The 18512-nt window shown below is 39.2% G+C and overlaps 1 protein-coding gene across 6 annotated transcripts in view; it reads left to right on the top strand.

Annotated features, from left to right (window-relative positions):
- The window catches only part of DSE (dermatan sulfate epimerase), a 39642-nt gene extending 22136 nt beyond the window's left edge, over positions 1–17506 (top strand). For 5 of the 6 annotated variants that reach the window (XM_051615345.1, XM_051615346.1, XM_051615344.1 and 2 more), the window contains 4 exons: positions 6542–6795; positions 10554–10793; positions 12278–12485; positions 14459–17506. In XM_051615345.1, coding sequence (XP_051471305.1) covers positions 6542–6795; positions 10554–10793; positions 12278–12485; positions 14459–16220 — 2464 coding nt within the window. In that variant the 3' untranslated portion in view covers positions 16221–17506. Of the gene's footprint in view, positions 1–6541; positions 6796–10553; positions 10794–12277; positions 12486–14458 lie in introns of those variants that run through there. The other variant, XM_051615348.1, reaches the window with a different exon arrangement.
- Positions 17507–18512: the final 1006 nt, after the last annotated feature.

Below are 18512 nucleotides of genomic sequence, written 5' to 3'. Positions count from 1 at the left end.
GTAGGTATACTCCCTCTTGGTATGTATACTCCTTCTGGCCACAGAAGAATGTTGTTCTCCTTTGTCTGATGGGAGGTTTAAAGCTTTGTCTCCCTCTCTGTGAAGTAGGCCAGAAGCATAGCAAATTTCTGTGGAGCACCAGGGCATTGGGATTGGGAAGACGGTACAATTATGGAGTACTTTTCTGGATCAAGAGGTCAGTTGTTGCCATTACATGCCACATTTGCATCCACACTTGACATTTAATGTGCATTAAACTCAACAATGCCATTAGCTAGCTACCATGCTTAAGGTGGATTGCATCAAAATGCACTAGAAGGGTGACCTTGAACTGATTTTCACCTGCAAGCCTTTAGAAAAGAGTCCTGACTCATGTTCTTTGTATCGACTTAGTGACAGTGAGAGGTTCAGTACTGAGAAGGAGGTACTAACCTTCAGTCATTAGCTTCAGATGAAGCCTGCAACCTCCAAGAGTTACTCTGCAGCGAGTAGTTTGTCATGGCAGAGTTTGGAGCATTCAGCTTCAGGATGTGGATTACTCTGTCATGTAAGTGTCAGGATGTGCTTAATGCTTCATTTTGCATGCAGTGATGCCATATTACTTATTGACATAGAGGCTAGAAATCAAACCTCACGCTGCCTGGAAGGGTGTTCTACTTCGCGAGCTAGAGAGTATTCTTTTCCTGTGTACTTCGATGTGTTTTTAAGAACTGGATACAAAGTGAAGGAAAGGTGATTCCAGACATCCCACAGGCCATAATTAGGGGATGCACTTACGCAGGAGGCCTTGGTTCAAATCGTGCCTTAAACTGGGCAGGCAGTTTTGTCTTTCTTGGCTTATATTTCTTAGAGAAATGCTAATACTTCTGGTTTCAGTCAGGCAGTAGTTACTAGTAGAGAGTAATGTGGGAAAAATACAGAAAACTTTTTCTACTGAGAGAAGAGACATTAGCAGCTTTTGGAATGTTGTCAAGAAATAGAGAAGTCCTGGTAATCTTACCATGATGTTTTGTTGTTGTTGTTGTTCATACTGATTACTGTTTCACATCCAAAACTTTATACAATTGATATACTTATTCAGAGGACTTAATCACAATTAGTGAAGGTGGTATGTACACTTTAAGCCTTGGAAAATGCAATGCATGCATGATGGTTCTTGACATTGTAAGTGGATGACTGAAGAACTGGGTCTCAATTCCCCCTTCAAATTAATGTTCATTGTAGAAGGTGGCAAATCTAAAACAGATAACCTGAAATTCTCAACACATGTAGGAAAACAATACTACTTTGTGCAAAGCATTTGACACTGTTCCTCATGATATCCTGGTCTCAAAATTGGAAGCATATGGATTTGATGGATGGACCACTCAGTGGATAAGGAATTGGCTGGGTGGTTGCACTCAGAGAGTGGTGTGATCAATGGCTCAATATCCAGATGGAGACAAATGATGAGTGGTGTTCCTCAGGGGCTAGTACTTGGACCAGTGCTGTTTAACATCTTTTTCAGTGACATGGACAGTGGCATTGAGTGCACCTTCAGCAAGTTTCCTGGCAACACCAAGCTGTGTGGTGTGGTTGACGCACTGGAGGGAAGGGATGCCACCCAGAGGGACCTTTACAGGCTTCAGAGGTGGGCCCATGCCAACCTCATGAAGTTCAACAAGGCCAAGTACATGGTCCTGCACCTGGATCATGGCCATCCCCAACACAAATACAGGTTGGGCAGACAATGGATTGAGAACAGCCTTGAGGAGAAGGACTTGGGGGTGTTGGTCAATACGAAGTTCAACATGAGCCAGCAATGTATGCTTGCAGCCCAGAAACCAACCAGGTCCCAGGCAGCATCAAAAGAAGCATGGCCAGAAAGTCAAGAGTGGTGATTTTTTCCCTCTACTCCATACCTGTGAGACCCCACCTGGAGTGCTGTCTCCAGTTCTGGAGCTCTCAACTTAGGAAGGGTATAGAGCTCTTGGTGTGCAGAGAAGGGCCACAAAGATGATCTGAGGGCTGGAGCACCTCAGCTGTGAGAACAGGCTGAGAGAGTTGAGGCTATTCAGCCTAGAAAAGAGAAGGCTCTGAGGAGACCTCATAGTGGCCTTCCAGTACCTGAAGGGGCCTACAGGAAAGCTGGGGAGTGGCTTTTCACCAGAGAGGGTAGTGATAGGACAAGGGGTAATGGTTTTAAACTGAGAGAGGGGAGATTTAGGTTAGATATTAGGAGGAAATTATTTATTGTGATGGTGGTGAGACAATGGAATAGGTTGCCCAGGGAGTTCGTGGGTGCCTCATCCCTGGAAGTGTTCAAGGCCAGCTAGGATGGGGCTTTGAGCAACCTGATCTAGTGGAATGTGTCCCTGCCCATGCAGGAGAGTTGGAACTAGATGATCTTTAAGGTCCCTTCCAACCCAAACCATTCCATGATTCTACAATTCTACTTACCCATAATACCAGCCTCATCCATGATCTCTTTAATTTTCTAGTTTCTTCATGGAGGATTTATATAAAACTCTAAATGTTTAAAATGAAATAACAAAAATATTTTATGTGACACGGATGAAGAGAACTTAAAAAAAAACACCCCGAGGATGTATTTGCCCTGTGCCATTCACAGAATTTGTCCAGACAGCAGTTCTTTGTGCAGAATGATGCATATGGCTTTGGATGTTTATGGAGTTTGATCATTAGGCAGCAAACCCCTACAGCATTTTTTCTCTTTTATACACCTTCTCAAGTTTCCAAATAGGCACTTCTTCCAAACACAGGTATAGGTGAATAACTGCAAAAAAAAAACCCCACCATTTGTTGTACCATCTGTAGGGATGCATTTATGGTTTAGCTATTACTTTAAGATGTATTAGAATTTTTGGAACAGTTGCTTTTGCTGAAAGTGCCTATGTTTGCAACTAAGTAGTTGTTCTGAACTAAAGGATCTATTTATAGACATTTTTGTTTACTTTGGTTTGTGTTTTTCTCTAACATCGGATACCTTTAAAAGACTGAAGAGGCTAATGCAGCATTGAGGTAAAAGTTACTCACTGTCTTCAGACACAGTTAATTGCTAAGCTGAGGTTCATACTATCCCATGTTAAGTTTTACTCCTGAGAGACTTAGAAAATAGCTGTTTTCAAGTGCAAATCACTGGCATGTTTTTACCTCTTTTTTGGATGAATACACACAACTTTGCTTTCATATTTCAGAGCAGAGTAGTTAATAGATAGCCCTGAAAACTTTTTTCACATAATTTGTCCAGCGCAGGCCTATGGTACCATATTTTCCCATGGCTTATCAGCCAGGCTGTTTACCAAATCTGACACTGGAGATCCATTTGAAAAATAAGAGCGTAATTTAGATTAAAAAAGCTTTTAATGCTTGCTACTTGACCATTCTTCTTTTGAATCATGTTCCACATTGTTTGGAGTACAGTGCTGTGTTCCACTGAAATGCAGTTAATAGAGGTGCACTGATTTGTATCAGCTAGAGTCATTACTTCAAGAGAGTTTCAGCTGAAGAACAGATGTTGACTGTGGTTTTATATGTTTAGAAATGAGGGTCTTTAAATCATCATCTTGAATTTTCTAGAGTACTTCTGTGCATCTCCTCCATTCAATTCTATACAAGACTTACTATTCAGAAGGGAACTTGAGGGAAGTTATGACAAAATGACTTTGTCTAGCCTGAAGTGGGTAACTATGCCAGCATGTAGGCATGTTAGGATGTCTAACATGAGAGTTTTTACACTGAAGTTTTTGGGTTGTGTTTTTTTTTTTTCTGAAGAAATTACAATCAGAATTGAGTCATAACTGATTGATTTAGCACTTGCTACACAGAAGTGTGCTTTCTATGTTATGAGAAGTGGTGCCACCAAGACTCGTAAATGCTTTTCTACTATAGCATTTGATGCAGTATTGCATTCAAAACCAAACTTAAAGTTAGCATAATGTTAACAATTAAAGTTACAATAAATCAGTTGTTCTGTCAAACTCATTTTAAGATGATATCAAGACCATTAGAAAGCTTTAAGCACATTCTAATTAGCAACTTGTATGTTGTTATAAGGATACTGAACTTTGAATTAAATGTTTAAAATTAACTTTAATTCTTTCATTGTTCTTTTCTTCCCTTCATGTGTACCTTATCCTCAATCACTTTGAAATTGTTCCAGGCAGAGGCCTTTAAAGGGATATTTCCTGTACCCATTTGAACTCAATTTCTGAATGTGCAAAGATTTACTGAAGAGTAAAGCTACAAGTACTTTGGAAATTAGGATTTTTTTTATAGCTAGTCAAAGGTATCTTCATTTGTCAAAGGATTTCTGACAGCAATCACGGTGCCAGGGTGTTGTATGTAAGCGCCATAGAATGCAACTTTACCCTTAAGTGTAGGACTAACAACATTTTAAGAGCTTTTTCAATTACAAGGCAAGATGAAAAAGCAGAAATACAAATGCAGAGAAATGATTGAGACAGACAACAAGTTAACTCAGATTTTCAGGTTTTGTGCCTCACTGACAGAGCATAAATAAATCTGGAGAGTCGGAAGAGTTGCTTGCCAAGCTCAGCTACATTTTCATCCAGTTTATCTGGAAATTCAGAAAGAATGAGCACTGAGAAAAAGCATGTAAAATTTTTGGCTTATAGGTCTGTAATTTTTTGCACAACAATTAAATGAAAACATAAGTGACAAATTTTACTATGACTGGCTGAAAGTCTTCACAGATAAGTTTAGAGTTTGAACCAGAAAAAAAAGACAGAGAAATGTTCCCTACATTGACCACAAAGAATAGCATGTGGATGTGGAGAAGATGAGTAGTAAATTTCTAGCACTTTTTTTCCTGATCCTTTGACAGTTATTTCTTACTACTCTTACAGCTGTTTGTCTTAATATTGTTCACAACCATATTCTGTCAATGCCTGTCTGTTAACCAAGAAACAAAATTGTGAAAACAAAATAATCTAGTCCAGTAAAAACCCTGGTTCAAAAAAGATGGTCAAATCCAGCTGCTCAATGCTGAATGCATTCATGTATTTAATTAAAAATCTGTGAGATAAAGATTTCATTTAAAAAAAGGAAAAAGCAATGTACAACTTCACTCAGCAGAAGATGGGACTGAAGCTGAGAGAAGGTGAAAACTTTAAACTGTTGGAAATTCAGCTAATCAAAAAGCCTGCAGAGGCTTTTCTTACATACAGTTATGAATGTGCCAAGTTCATTTGAGGTCTTCCAGTGATGTTAGATATACTGAAATAAAAACTAAAGGTTACTTTTCTTACTTGTACATGTTGTGTTTTGCCATAGTTGTAGTGCTCTAGGCTGATGATGATAATTTCTGAGTGGTTCATGCATTTTGAATGCAAATAAATGCTTCTATAGAAGAATGAGGATTTTTTTTTTTTTTTAACCTTGCTCTTTTGGTACCTTTTCTCTTCTGTTTGTTCACACTGTTGCTTAATCAAAGGAAGACAAAGTCATATTTATACAGTCATAGAATACTTGAAGCATAGAGTAGGTGCACATCTTCAGGAGCACAACACAATTTCCACTGATTGCAGTAGGACACTCTAATCTCAACAATTTAAAATTAATTTATGTAATAAAATATATATTGCAAAGAAACTGAAAGAAGAAAACCATGAGCGCAAATTGATGATTGTTCTGTGTATCCATTTTTTTTTTCACTATGTATTCCTTCACATTGTTTTTTCTGTTTAACCATGGTCTGAAAGTACTGTCAGTACTGCAAAATTGAAGTCTTTGATACAAAATATATGCTTGACTTAAGAGAAATATTTTTCTCTTCACGCCTCCACCTCGGTTATGAATTTTCTCCGTACAAATTTACTCTTTTTCTAAGTTCAATGTAATAATTGGATACAAGCAGATAGTTTATAGAAAATAATTTTGAGTAGTGGCACCATTTGACCTTTATTTTATGTTAAAAGCTTTTTTTAATGCTTTAAATATGTAAATTTGAACTGTAGTTATGAAAGTAAATTTCATCATCTCTACTTCTACCCTTGAATGCATTTCAGAAATGAAGAAACAGCATAGTGAGTTATTTTATTATATTTGCTTTAAAAACAGCTTCAGTCAGTCCCATGGCCACCATTCAGGAATTTATCAACATTTGGCTTCTTTGGAAAAGAAAAAGGTTGTTAGTGTATTTTGGAGGAGTATAAACTATGGGATATTATTTTTTCACAAAAATGATGTGAATCTTGCTTTAGATAAATAGATTCCGTTTCTGTACAACCAGGATTCTACATACCTGTTTCTCCTAGCAAAACCCAGTGTATTGCAAATGCTGTTTTAATATTTAACTACTTCATCTTTCTAATAAAATTAATGAGCTTTGAAGTTTAACATTGTCCATGCTTAGGAAGGAAAAAAGTAGTCTCAAGAGACTTGGTAAGTAGCTTCCTGCTTTGTTAAAACTTAATATGAATTGCCTAACTAACATTAAGCTATATACACTTTACAGTAGGGTAATGGAGAAAACGAAGTAGGTGAAACTTAATTAATTAGCACCTTTGTTTATTGGCAGGTTGGTGAAGGATGCACCGTGGGATGAGGTACCTCTTGCTCACTCCTTAGTTGGTTTTGCCACTGCATATGACTTCTTGTACAGCTATCTTAGCAAGACTCAACAGGAGAGATTTCTTGAGGTAATTGCCAATGCCTCAGGATACATGTATGAAACATCATACAGACGTGGATGGGGCTTCCAGTACCTCCACAACCACCAGCCTACCAATTGTGTGGCCCTGCTGGCTGGAAGCCTGGTTCTGATGAATCAAGGTATGTACTAAACCATAGGAATGTTTTTCTGAAGTTTATCAACTCAATCAGCCATTTGTGCAGCAAAGTTGAGTAACTGATAGAAATGCTTCGGAGAGTACAGGTCTTGCACTGGTTATAAAAATTTCATTTACTGAATAGAACAAAAGTCTGTAGGCAGACATGCAAGGTATATATGTATATGCACACATATATACCTCTGTTTATAAATCCAGTTATCTAAGTGATTCTGAAATTCTTATCTCTTTGTTCATAAGAATTAAACATCTCCTTGTGTATAGTCTGTCCAGGCCTGATTTTCAGACAAGGTCTTTCAGGGTACTTTATCAGCAAAGAGCGATGCACTTGTTCTCCTTACACTGTGGATTGAGAAGGCCAGCAGTCAGAAATGTCCCAGGCTCTGAGCTGGGAGCTAGACCACAGGATAACCTGAGATTCCATCCTAGAATTCAGTCCTGTCTCCCTGAGAGAGCTGCAGAGGTGCAACTTTATCCAGTCAAAGGCCACAGCTCAGGACCTTTATTTCCGGCATCCTTTTCTGAGGAGATGAGCAGAGCTTTGCCTCTTTCCCTGTGGACTATGACCTGGCACCCCACAATCTTCATCCAGAGGTGTCAGTGTCAGGTGTCATCATCTTCTTTGCTTCAGGGATGTTAGCCCTTCCCAGTTCCCAGGTGAATAACCTCACCAGGTGCTTTTGGGTGCTCTTCCTGGGGTCTATCCCTCTCCTCCTGTCTAAGTTATAGTGTATATGGGAATGCATGTCATGGAGTCAGAGTGAGAGAGCAGATAAGAAATCCAGACAACAAACCCCAGTGGTACTTCAGCTGAGAGGTGGAAATCATGGAGCCAGCTCCTGCTTTTAGAAGAATGTGTCAGTATTTTATCAAGTGATTATTTTATATGTACTAGAGGTATTTTGAAAACGTGGTTCCCAATGAAACTACTTACTTGCTGCAAGTCAAGGAAAGTCTAGTTTCTGGATGCTGATGGCATTGCCAAGCTGTACAGCCCAACCAAGCTTAGGTGTATCTGCACATCACTGGAGCTTGTAGATGCCCAAAGAAGCATGACAAAAAACTGTGGCACATACTATGTTGGGGGTGTCATATTTTTTCAAGTGTTTTCCAGAATAAGTGCATTCACTGATGTGCCTGTGCTGAAAAGCAGTTAGAGTACGTGTGGAAGTTACTTCCTTTCCTCCTATCTTGCCTTACACAAAGTGAAGACTCAGATCATGTTTATTCAGTAGGTTTTGCTAAATTCCTCATCATTCCATCCTTCCCAAGACTCTGTTGTTGCAGAAGTCTGAGAGTTTGTGAGATGACTCTGCTTTTCATTAGAGTATAGACCATAAGTATGCTTTGTGCTGAAAGCTAGTACCTTCACAAATGAAGTCGGGCAATATTTCTTTCACAAAAGGTGGTGGGGTTTCTGTTTTGGGAGAGAGGGGGGAAGTGCTAATTCAGAAACACTTGAGCAATTTGAAAATTTGTGCTGATATTTCACATGAAAATAGGTCAAAATAGGTCTATATTCCTAAATGAAAATTCTTTTGTTTCCAATGTAGAGATGTTTAATTTAAATGTCTTTTTTTTTTTTTTTAACACAGTTTTTCTGTTGGTCTTAAATAAAAAAAGACCTTCTTAGACTACTCATTCCTACTTCTCATTCCACAATTTAAAAAAAAAAAAAGAAGAAAAAAAAAAAGGGAGGGAGAAAAGGACTAAACATACTATCCTCCCTGTATCAAATGCATAGCAATTGCAAATACTGTATCCAAGTGCAGACCTTTCTTCCAAAAAGCTGAAATTTCAACTACTAATTTTTACATGCTGTTCAGCTATTGAATGCAGAGGCTAAATAGCCAGCTTAACAACATGTAAATACTGTCATAGGACTGAAAAATGAAACTAATTGAAATGAACTGTAGGCACACAAATATACCGAAGTCTTTGCAGTTAAAATAAGCACTCATATATTAAAAAATTAAATTTGAGTGAAGCCTAATTTGATATATATACTTCTCATTTTAGGTGAGATTTGTTCTGTTTTGCTGTGCAGTCTGACAGGGTGCTGAGTCTTAAATTTAATTATAATGGATTATTATTCTTTTAATATACTACAAGTATAGGGTAATAGCATAGATGTAAGCTAAGTAAACAGAATGTATATGCATTATAATGGTAACTACACTGTGCTGAACCATGGAAAGTATCATCACTGCTAGTGAAGTAGTCAGAAGCTCATTATGGTGACTGTTAATGTTACAAGGGAAAACATGAGTGGAAGCATTTGGGATTTTATTCAGACAGACTGCTGGGCTGCCAGCTCCATCAGAGTAATGAAGTAGTGTCAAGGTGGGTGAGTAAAGTAAGTAGAAGTAGCACCTCCTGCCCCTGTTGCTCAGGCCTTCCCCATTGTATTTATCTCTTTGGCCAGCAGATAAAAATACCACATTAGATTCAGGTTGTCTGTTTTACTTAGACATTGCAATATATTTTTTTCTCTCTGTTAACCAAGCAGGATTTGGCAGCCTTGACTAGTAGGAAGTCTGAATTGCTCATCACTCTGCTGAGCATAAATACAGTAACTGTGGCAATGATGTGGAACAGTCTCAGTGGCAGGTTTGAATGTAGCTCAGACCTACTTGATTCAACAGGCATCACCTCACCAGGTAATGGGGTGTAATCATGCCATCTGAGCTCTACTGTATGGTAGAAGTAAGTCTAGTTAAATCTGTGTCCAGACACTTTGAGTTGGGCAGACACTAAATTGTCACAGAGAAGCACAAGGCAGTTGGTCTTAATTTAGTCCTACCTCTCTTGCCAGTGAATCCAAAAGAAAATAAGAGAAGGCATGTAGCCTTTCATCTGCTGGGATCCACGTGCTGGCTTCCACAATACATAAATGCAGTGCTGAGGCTTCTGTGCTTGTTCCTTGGTGAGGGTGGACAAACCCTGAGAAGGTCTTCATGCAGCCTCTTCTAGCTCTTCATCTGTGTAGAGCAGACCAAAACAGTAAGATGTCTGAAGGTGTTTTCTTTAGAATAAATATTACTGTTTAGGGCTTGTATATGTGGAGGTTGAAACTTAACCTAGTTGGAGGATCAGTTTTATTCTGTTATTAAGGAATCTGAAATTGGTAGTAACCATGCAAAACTTTTCCCAAAGAACTTCTATTTGGATAGCTCTTTAGGTTGTACAATAAAATGAAAATGTAAGTAGAACAGAGCATGTCTTAAAATAGAGCATGTATTAGTAAAATATCAGTTAACTGAAGCTTAAATGGGAACTTCTTTATATTTTTAAACTCTGAGGATCTCCTTATCAGTCTGGTGATCATGCCAGTGAAGAATGGCTGTTTACAATATTTGCATTATTGGAGCCCTCTAGTGGGGACTGTAAGTTTGTTTTCATATGGCTTTAATTTGAAATACAATAGTGTTGGCGTGGCTTCTCCCTTCTTGCATGTCCTGAAAGCATTGAGGAAATTTCCCTTTAAGATCAAAAGCATAATCCCACATCATTATCAAAACGTGTTTGATAGATTTTCCCTGCTCATGTGACCTTGCTTTCCTGTGTTCAAACTGTTTTATTTTTCACCCTAGAACTACAGGGACACAGCAGTGCTAGGTCATATGATAGAGCTTTGGATTGCAGGTTCCTTGCTGTAAAGGATCCCACTATGAGAGAACAGATGACATAATTGTGATCTATGGTGGTGTAGTTAGATTTACCGGTATCTTTTTCTTTCAGGCTACCTTCAGGAAGCTTACTTGTGGACCAAGCAAGTGTTGGCAATCATGGAGAAGTCCGTAGTCCTGCTGCAGGAGGTCACAGATGGCTCCCTCTATGAAGGGGTGGCTTATGGCAGCTACACAACCAGATCCCTGTTTCAGTACATGTTTCTTGTCCAAAGACACTTTGATATCAATCACTTCAGCCACCCCTGGCTCAAGCAGCACTTTGCATTTATGTACAGGACTGTCCTGCCAGGTAGGTCCTTTGTGTAAATGAAGGTAAAGCTTCCAATTTGTGAAGCAGCAGAAAATTCCATACTTTAAATAGGCTATTTTAAAATAACGTTTTACTTGGATTTTTTAAAATAACCTTTTCTTTGGATTTTACTTCATTATGCTTCAAAACAGTGACATCCTTGTTTATAGATGCTTATTAAAGATCATTGTTTATTAAACTGTGGCTTTTAAAACCAGTGAAAAGGTTGAAACATCATTTGGAAGAAAAAAGCAATGCTTCAGAATTTTATTTCAGATTTTTGAAGTTTGAAACAGTCCTATTCCTGGGGTTTTCTGTTTGAAAAAGAATATTCTTTGAGCTTCTTACTGATTTTTTTCCTTCGCCAAAAATCATCACGCTAAAAGATGAGGTGAAAGGAATAGCAAATGATGAAGCCAGGGTTCAAGTATCAATAAAGTGTAGAAAGGTTTTACACAATCACCAGTTTTCCACAAAACAGTGAAATGGTATACCTTTTTTTTCTTAAAATATTTTCCTTATGGAAAACATCGTTGACTCAAATGATAGGTTTCTCTGGGCACTCCAGGAGTACATGAACCATTTTCTGTTGTTAATGTGAGAGTTAAATAGAAATACCTGACATCGTTATTGGGTCATTTCTGCAGATTTTTTAATATTTCTGTTCTCTCCTGCATCTTTCTATCTTGCAGTCTGTTTTAACATCTCTTGATTTGTGACTGAAAGATGGACATGTACAAATACAAAACCAATTATAAGTTAATAAATATTGCTGACCCCTTCTAGCTTTCAGAAGAGGTTTAGTTGTAGGCAGCCTTTCAAATTTTCAGTGATGGTTTTCTGTTGCTTATTTGCAAGACAATTCATTAGGAACTTACATTGTTCAAATTCCTGATTAAAAAAACCTGTGATAACTTTATTAGCTGTAAGCACCCCAGATCTAGCTGTGTCATAAGGGGGGGCTGAGTGCAGCTTTGGCGTGCCAGCACAGGCACGTAAGGAATTGCCTTGACTCCATGTAAGACCTCAGGCATGTTCTGGGGAGAGGTACCTCAGAGCAAAGTGAACTCCTGCTAGCTGTTTCAGGGTGAAGCTGAACTTTTTTCCTTGGAGGCACCTCAGTTTTCTTGCTTTAGAGAATTTGGATTGACACAGGAAAAGTGAAAGCTGTAAAGAGAAAGTTACCTTTGCAAGATTTGAGTGAGAAGTGGATGAGACATTGCTTCTTGTATTTTCTGTAGTACTTTCACTGTCTGTAGCCCAAAGCTGAAGAAGAAAGGTGAGTATTCAAGTTAGCTACAGCAGAAGGAAACAGCTCCTGTGTAACCTGTTTATGGCTCATTTACAAGTAGGTCTATAAACATCTGAAAAGGCTGCTTCTGTTTCTGTCTGTTTGTGCCGCTCGGCTTCACCGTCATGCTCTACAAACACATCTTTGTAGTTCTATTTGTTCTTTCTTACATTCCTTTTCACTTTTTCCCAAGGGTTTCAGAGAACTGTGGCCATTGCGGATTCCAACTATAACTGGTTCTACGGGCCAGAGAGCCAGCTGGTGTTTCTTGACAAATTTGTCATGCGCAACGGCAGCGGGAACTGGTTGGCAGAGCAGATCAGAAGGAACCGAGTGGTGGAGGGCCCTGGAACGCCATCCAAAGGGCAGAGGTGGTGCACCCTCCACACTGAATTTCTCTGGTATGAAAGGGAATGAGTGGGCTCATAAGGAACTTGACAGCTGTTTGCTATTAGTGATCATTTGTTACTTTTAGATTTGTACTGTGGAAGTCAAGATTGGGCTGGCCATGTGTGACCCTAAGAGCCACTAGGCTCCGAAGAGCTTCTTCACTTGGCATAGATGCACAGTATGTGTTGCTACAGGGAGCACCTTGCTCTTAACCTACATCTGCTTTTGTGTTTTCTTTCCGTTGTCTGTTGCTTTTATAGAATACAAAAGTTCCAAAATGACTGAAAATTTGCCTTTGGTTTATTTGGTCTTTTCTAATTGGTTTTAATCATGTTGTGTGTTCTTTAAAAATTATTTGGGTGAATATTTAAAGCATAATTTTATTTTAGAAGGTGTAAGAAACAATATAAACTTTCTTTTAAAAGCTGAAGTAATGTAAGCAGTAAGGCTACTATTAGTTCCTTGTACACACTAATTTGCAAGTTATACTTAGAAAAAATACCATGATAAATTACTAGATCTATATTTTACGTGTTATTTACAGCTCTGTTAACTTCTGTGTCAGTGTTCTAAAGGTAAGAAAGGAAAAGACCCAAGAGGCTTTAGACAGACATAAAATTCCCTCAGTCTGTGTAGAAAACAAGTACAATTTTGAGGAATCAGTGTAGCTCTATTTCTCTCTTTTTCAAGAAAAATATTGTTAAATATATATTGTTTTGCATGTATGATATGCTCATGAGAATGCAAATTTTTAAGCTCCAAGCACCCTCTATCTTGTTATTTGCAAAATATAGAATCTCTGCTCTACAACCTCATTCCATTATTCATTTCTCCTGTGTCTCCTTGGAAATATTGGGATTATATTCTTAGAAAATTCTTCTTGTTGTCAAAGGGAAAGAAAACTTTTAAGAGCACTTGATTTAAAAGAAAGAAAGAAAGAATCTGAATATTCCAACAACTGCCTTTTCCCTGTGCTGCAGTATTGCTCTTGTGATGAGCATGTCCACTTGATTAGAGTCTTGGGTAAGACATCTGCTTTTAGGGGTTCCATCAAGGACCACTAGATACAGAGCAGGGTCCTGGCACTGGTTAGAATTACCCAGAGCTGTATGCAGGACATGAGCCTGACAGAGGCTCCTGGTTAGCTGCAGAGAATAAATCACATGAGAAACTTTCTAAAAGAAATATTACTGGGGCTAACGATGGTTTTGTTTACTCTGTTTGCTTAAAAACACTGTCAGAAAGTTAGATTTTGTTTTCCATGGTATTTGTTTGTTTTAATTCCTTTAGATGAAATAAAACAAAAATAATAAGCATTGTAACCTTTTCTGGAATTAAGATCACTTTTTAAACCAAATGTCTTGTATCTTGTAATTTATACAAGAAAGCCATGCAAATTTCTCTTCAGCTTAGTTGGAGAAGGAAACTAACATCCTAACTGATAAAAGTAATTAAAAAATTGTCCTTTAAAATTCCTTCTCCTGAAGTTTTAGTTATTGCTAGCTCTGCTTGGAGCCTACAGATTTCAATAATAATTGATTTGGGGGAAACAGATATTCTGCTTCTCTTGGTTAAGTTGTCAGTAAATGGGTGCAAAATAGTGTCTACAGCCTAGGCCTTATGTGCCTTTTTAAAAGATTTCTGTTGCTGTCAGTAGCTTTATGATATACAAAGAAAACGTGTCTAGTTTGAAATTAGTGGTACTCTTCTTTTTGGACTGCAGGAGGATTGCTTGCTTTAATTGTGGAGCAGATGCTTTCAGCTGTTATTCTGTAAAAAATGCACAACACATTTGTATAGGGAGTAGTATAATCAGTATCACTACAACAATTATGATTAGTTCACCCAAGAAGCATGTGTGGGCTTTATATTTTTAGCTTGCTCCTTGATGTAAATATTGAATCTGGTTTTGAGTTTTGTACGGGCACTGATATTGGAATTAATCAAATGAGTTTTAAATCACTTTTCCTTGTCTTTTTGGCAGGTATGATGCAAGTTTGCGCTCCGTACCCCCACCAGACTATGGTGTTCCTAAGCTGCATTATTTTGAGGACTGGGGAGTTGTAACCTATGGAAGTGCTTTGCCAGCTGAAATCAACAGGCCTTTCCTTTCCTTTAAGTCAGGAAAGCTGGGAGGACGTGCAATATATGATATTGTTCATAAGAACAAGTACAAAGAATGGATCAAGGGGTGGAGAAACTTCAATGCAGGCCATGAACACCCAGACCAGAACTCCTTTACTTTTGCTCCCAACGGCGTACCTTTCATAACAGAAGCTCTCTATGGGCCAAAATACACCTTTTTTAATAATGTGTTGATGTTTTCCCCTGCCGTGTCCAAAAGCTGCTTCTCCCCATGGGAAGGGCAGATTACAGAAGACTGTTCCTCGAAGTGGCTTAAATATAAACATGACTTGGCTGGTGACTGTCAGGGACGAGTGGTTGCTGCCATGGAGAGAAGCGGGGTGGTTTTTATCAGGGGAGAAGGAATGGGTGCATACAATCCTAAACTGAAGCTGAGAAGATTGCAAAGAAACCTCATGCTTCTCCATCCTCAGCTCCTCTTGCTAGTGGACCAAATCCATCTGGAAGACGACAGCCCCCTGGAGGCAGCGACCAGTTTCTTCCACAATGTGGATGTGCCTTTTGAAGAAACAGTTGTTGATGATGTCCATGGGGCCTTGATTAGGCACCGTGATGGGATATATAAGATGTACTGGATGGATGACACTGGCCGCAGCGAGAAAGCTAGCATCACCTCACGGATGTATCCCCGGGGCTACCCATACAACGGAACAAACTACGTGAATGTAACAACCCTCCTGCGACACCCCGTCACGAGGGCCATCTACCTGTTCATCGGGCCCTCCGTCGACGTGCAGAGCTTCACCGTCCGTGGAGATTCTCCTCAGCTGGATGTTTTCGTTACCACCGGTGAGCACGCCTACGCGGTGTACCTGTGGCCCCCTGAGGATGGGTCCCGCTCGGCCTTTGCACAGGTTATTGCAGACCGCCAGAAAATTGTCTTTGACCGAGCCTCTGCCATTAGGAGCTCCACGGTGCCGGAAGTGAAGGACTACACAGGGATCGTGGAGAGGAACCTGCAGCATTTTAAGCCTGTTTTCCAGCAGCTGGAGAAGCAGATCTTGTCTCGCGTGCGCAACACGGCTAGCTTTAGGAAGACTGCTGAGCGCCTGCTGAGGTTTTCAGATAAAAGGCAGACTGAGGAGGCCATTGACAGGATATTTGCAATCTCCCAGAGGCAGCAGCAGCAGCATGGCAAGGCAAAGAAAAACAGAAAGGTAGCCAAAGGCTACAAATTTGTTGATGCCGTTCCTGATATTTTTGCACAAATTGAGGTAAATGAAAGAAAAGTGCGACAAAAGGCACAGACTCAAGCACAAAAAGAGATGCCTGTAGATGAAGACGAGGAAATGAAAGATCTTCTGGATTTTGCAGATATCACTTACGTGAAGCACAAAACTGGGGTGTCGATCAAAGGCCGCTCAGGGCTGGTACAGATGGTGACAACTGCTCGAAGTAGTGCCCCATCAATATCAGCTTCTTATACCCGCCTCTTTTTAATTCTCAACATTGCTATTTTTTTTGTCATGTTAGCAATGCAGCTCACATATTTTCAGAAGGCCAAGAGACTGCATGGCCAAAGATGTCTGTATGCAATACTTTTAGTAGACAGCTGTATATTATTGTGGCTGTATTCTTCCTGTTCTCAGTCACAATGTTAGCAGAAGACCTCTACTAGTCGACCAGTTTATGGTCATATACGTCTATGCAAAAGCATTAACCCTAATAGGGCCAAAGTTTATCTTCTCTTTTTTTTTTCTGAAACATTCCACAAAACAGCTGGGGAAGGATTGGTTTCAGACCAGAAGGGATGAAAGAATAGGGCAAGCAATAAATATATCTCAGAAAACAAAGTACTTAATAAGTACTCCTCCTTTGTGTTTGGAGTTGGGCCTCACATCTGAGGGAATATTATGCTTTGTTCATCAGAGTTCAGTAATGTAAAGTTGTAATTAATTTTTTGGTGAGGAGAGCCCTCTTCATAGATTTGTTTCTAAGGGTTTTCTTTTTTATACAGAATTGGGTTTGCATTTATTGAGTTTTCATTTCAGGCTGCTATAGATGTCTCTGGACGTTCTCTGAAGAAAAGGACATGAAATCAGGCAGACCTTAGCAGTAGACTTCATTTCTCTCTGCCACAGCAAAGAATGCTTCAATATGGGACACTCCTGTATAATTATTGCAGACCCTTACATCATGTCATCTCTTACAAGCTTTAAAATCTGGCATGGTGGGAAACAGCAATCACAGCAGTACTTGCCAAGTGAGAGGCACAGTGCCTAGTAGGCCATAGCAGAAGGCTAACACGGGGCTAACTCAAAAGTATAAAGGAACACAATTCTCAGGAAAAAAAAACAAAAACAAACAACAAAAACCAAACAACTTTATCTTTCAGTCCAGTGTAGACTGTAGAAGGAGGAATGCTGTAAGGTCTGTTCTCAATTTTACAAGACAGGGTTTCACAGAAGTTTTCTATAGTTTGAAGCACATCTTGGTAGGGAAACAATCTCCTATATTACTGCCTTTCCATATGCAATTGTAAAAATACAAACAGAAAACCAAAGCGATCCTGTGGTAACCTCAGCAATTGCCAGTATGGAAAAAGAGGTATTAAGAAAGTATTTAATGTATTTTTTTCTGTTCACACAGCTAGAAACAGAGGACAGTTAAAATTGTGTGAACAGCTTGTTCTCTATAAAGCACCAGCAAGGGTTCTGCAAGCTCTTGGTGGCCCTGGGTCAATTATTTGGGGATTAGTGGTAAATGGAATCATGTGGTTTATGACAAAAATAAATTTGACATCTCTGCATACATCCCCTTCTGTTCATTAAACTGATTTTAAAAAAATCATAGCTATTTGAGAGAATGGAAGCTCTATGGAATTTGGTCATATCTGTATGTCTTGACAGAAAAACAATTCTTCCAGTACATTTGCTAAATAAAAACATTATCATTATCTCTGTGGAGAAGTTGCTTTTCTTTTATTAAAATATTTTTTCTGATAAGTATAGTAATGATGTTCATCAGCACTTTGTTCAAACCACAAACCTTTTTCTTCTTTCTTACACCCATTTAGGTATCTTTTATCTACAGTGCTGCTGTTAAGCCTTCTGCAAGTCTGTGTGTTAAAATGTGATGAGCTTTCCTTGTCTAAACATCTTCAGTGAACAGCTTAGAATATTTTCACTAGGTTCCAGCTACTGAGCCAGTTCTGAGCACTGTGTACATATACATAAGCCCTACTACAGTCTCCAGTGCCTGGATTTATCTAATGAAATTTGGTACATTTAGTCTGAGCAAAGGTTTAGGACCTCAGCTAATTTCTAATCCATGCATAGTTAGTGAAGAAAGAGCCTTCAGAGAGCTTCTCAGTCCACCCAAGACCTTGAAACCCCTTTGACATACCTTTCCCTTTTCCCTAATTGCAAAAGACATGTAAGGAAGTTAATTGCCTATTTCAAATCACCCACTTAATTTCTTAAAGGTGAAGGGAGCTGAACCTGGGGAGTGTCACCCAGGATAACTCCATGTTTGTGGTGGTGTCTGCTGAAAGCATGACTAGATTGGCACAGGCTGCATGTTACATGAAATCTCTGTATTTCTGCCTTTGCACTAGGATGGCAGGAAGACACGCAGAAATACCTGTTGGGTTGTGTTTAAAGACACTATTGGTTAGTTTTGCAATGTTAGGTGATGCTATTACTGGCCACGGAACACTGAAAAACCAGGATGCAGGTACTGTTGCAGTTTAGTTGTATTGCCTGGCACATCCCTCTGCTGGGAGGTAGCGCCATAACATTTCCCCAGGGTAATTAAAGGAGTCATTAGGCCTTATAAGTACATAACCTGTGCTTGTGTCTCCACATCCTGGAGGACACATGAACCTTCAGGACAATAAAGAGCTGTGGTAGCTTTTACCCTTTATCAGGCTACCAGAATATGAGTGTCATTAC

This window comes from Apus apus, chromosome 3 (assembly GCF_020740795.1).
Source record: "Apus apus isolate bApuApu2 chromosome 3, bApuApu2.pri.cur, whole genome shotgun sequence".
Classification (NCBI taxonomy): Eukaryota; Metazoa; Chordata; class Aves; order Apodiformes; family Apodidae; genus Apus; species Apus apus.
Note: the sequence above shows the minus strand (reverse complement) of the source record. Positions and strands in the feature narration are given on the sequence as shown.